General features: G+C 34.1%; 1 protein-coding gene across 1 annotated transcript; it reads left to right on the top strand.

Moving 5' to 3' along the window:
• The first annotated feature begins 290 nt into the window (after positions 1 to 290).
• Positions 291 to 2,281, top strand: LOC145075475 (peroxidase 64-like). Its single transcript, XM_079021711.1, has 4 exons — positions 291 to 553; positions 991 to 1,179; positions 1,393 to 1,555; positions 1,648 to 2,281. The coding sequence occupies exons 1-4, from the start codon at positions 344 to 346 to the stop codon at positions 2,043 to 2,045; spliced, it is 960 nt and encodes a 319-aa protein (XP_078877837.1). The 5' UTR covers positions 291 to 343; the 3' UTR covers positions 2,046 to 2,281.
• The last annotated feature ends 660 nt before the right edge of the window (positions 2,282 to 2,941 follow it).

Here is a 2,941-nt window from a genome sequence, read left to right as displayed (position 1 = left end):
AAAACACAAATATATTATGCGCCACTTTTTGTTCCATACTAGCTCCATTTTATTGTACCATATTATCTTAAATTATTGGATGAGTTTATACTTTGTAGTACCATTATATACAGTAGAGACAGTGCCGTATTTATCTAATTTCCCCTTTTTCTTATCTAAATTATGCCTCTAACAACTCATAACATGAACCTAAGGGTTTTAGCTCACCAACTATGCAAACACCAGAATGCAAACCTTTAACTTTAACAAACGATTCCACAATCTTTTTCCCTACAAATACTTGGGTATTCAGTAAATCTCCATCACAACAAGAAATTGAAATCATATAATTTTGTGCTAAGAAATGGCAGCCATCAATCTTTCTTCACTTCTTTTAGGGGTTTTTATGCTCATTCTTTTTAATGGTAGTAATGCATTGAGTTCTAATTACTACGATCAAACATGTCCCATGGCTGAAGCAACTGTTACAAGTGCTGTCAAGAAAGCCATGTTGAATGATAAAACAGTCCCTGCTGCACTTCTCAGAATGCAATTCCATGATTGCTTCATTAGGGTAAGTTGTATTTGCCTTTTTCTCTCTTAATTGATTGCTTCGTTATAGCTCATTTTGTTTAGAAGCTAGCTAGTGGTTTGAACAATTCAGTTTTTAGTACCTTGACATATATCAACATAAGTTCGAACTTGAAACTTCAAGATATGAAAAATTAAACTACTTAATAGTCATTACAAGATAGGATATTGTCCCAATATTAAGGACAAATCTACATAATCTGTTGGCTACGCATAACCTGAAAACATTATTGTAGTATTTAGCAACGTATATATAAATTAAGTCAAAAACTCAAAATTTTATCTTTCTAGTAGATTTATGCTTACCAGATTATCATGGTTAACATAAACTCAAACTTTTATCATTCTAGTGCATACCCTGATAATGAATCTTGAATTAGCAATTATACCTGATCACTGTAGTAATGTTTTTGTTTGAAGGGATGTGATGGTTCTGTGTTGTTGAACTCAACAAGAAAGAATAAAGCCGAAAAAGATGGACCTCCAAACATTTCGCTTCACGCGTTCTATGTTATAGACAACGCCAAGAAAGCGTTAGAGGCTATGTGTCCTGGTACAGTGTCGTGTGCTGATATCGTAGCTTTAGCAGCAAGAGATGCAGTTCATCTGGTAATTAACTAAGCATATATCTGATTTTTATAATAACAATGGTTTCAATCAAATAACATCAAAAATTCTAATTTTTTTGGATAAATCACAACGCATTAGTATAAATAACAATGACCATGAAATATATAATGCAATAAAATTGGATAATTAACCCTACACTTATGCCCTAATTATATTTTAGATAAATCCTAAACCCTAATTGTGTTTTTACAGTCTGGAGGTCCCAGTTGGGCAGTGCCAAAAGGGAGAAAAGATGGCAGGATTTCGAAAGCATCCGAAACCAAACAATTGCCTGCTCCCCTCTTTAATATATCTCAGCTCCAACAAAGTTTTTCCCAAAGAGGTCTTTCCATTAATGATTTGGTGGCACTTTCAGGTAAATTCCAAACTATTTCTACATGTAAAATTTTTGGCTTTGTTACATGGAGTCTATATTATAATCAAGAAACACAACTTCTTTCTTACTAGGAGGACATACACTTGGATTCGCTCATTGCTCCTCATTCCAAAACAGGATTCACAACTTTGCCACTAAACAAGACATTGATCCATCCATGCACCAATCGTTTGCAGCTAGCTTACAGAGCGTTTGTCCAATGCATAACAAGGTGAGAAATGCGGGTGCGAATTTGGATTCAACCCCTACTGTTTTTGACAACAGATACTACAAGTTACTTCTTGAAGGGAAGAGCATCTTCACTTCCGATCAAGCCTTACTCACTAACCCAACGACTAAAACATTGGTCACCAAGTTTGCAAACTCGAGAGATGAGTTTGAGAAAGCTTTTGTGGAATCTATGATCAAGATGAGCAACATAGATGGTGGTGGCCAGGAGGTTAGATTGAATTGTAGAGTGGTAAATTAATTTTTTGATCATGTTTTTTTTTTGCAAATTTGTGACTCGTGAGCATGATCATTCATATTCCAGTTTGGAATCATTGGTGTTGTAACTAGATTTTTGTAAGGATTCAACAATAAAGGTTGTAAATGTGTGGAAGCGTGCTTTGGTTGTTTTTTCTTTCTTCTAAATCTTGTAATGTGTGTAAACCTGGTTGACCTTTGTATAATCATTTTTAAGCGTACTCAATTTTATCTTTCTAAGTGTTTTTTCCGACCTTTAGAAAATAAGCTTATAGTGAGATGGATAAAACAGTTCGATTATGGAACCATTTTTGACTGATCTGAAGCCGGTCTTCGGAATGCTGACCTGTTTCTATATTAGACATTCGAGTCGTTCTAAAATAGTAATGCTTGTGGGTCAAGGACCGATTTAAAACTGGAATGAAATAATTTTTTAAGGAAATCATGTTTCACTCTAACCTATACGTTAAACCGTACGCTATGATCAAAACTCTTGATTTCTTATTCTCTTCAGTGTCTCGTTTTCCAAACAAAAAATACAAGTTTTTTAAGGACCATGTTCGTCTCAATACTTTCATTTTTTTGGTCTTTATAAAGACATATATTTGCCCATCGGACCTAGTTTAGTACCTTTTTTTTACAAAAAAGAAACAAAACCAAAACAAAGAAAATTAAAGAAAAACCATATTTGTAAGCACTAAAATGTGCAACATCATGTGTAAATGAAACACAAAATTTATTGGTGATGTAAGCGTCATAAATCCTTTTAGTATAATCGGAATGAATTAACTTAAGACATGCTCAGTTCAGCTTTGGATGTAACATGATATTGAAGAACCGAAGTGCACACTCAAATAAACTAATATGAACTCGGGAACACATGGTCAGGAGGTAGTACCT

This window comes from Lactuca serriola, chromosome 9 (genome assembly GCF_051521515.1).
Source record: "Lactuca serriola cultivar US96UC23 chromosome 9, Lser_US96UC23_V15, whole genome shotgun sequence".
NCBI lineage: Eukaryota > Viridiplantae > Streptophyta > Magnoliopsida > Asterales > Asteraceae > Lactuca > Lactuca serriola.
This window is presented reverse-complemented; position numbering and strand designations above follow the sequence as displayed.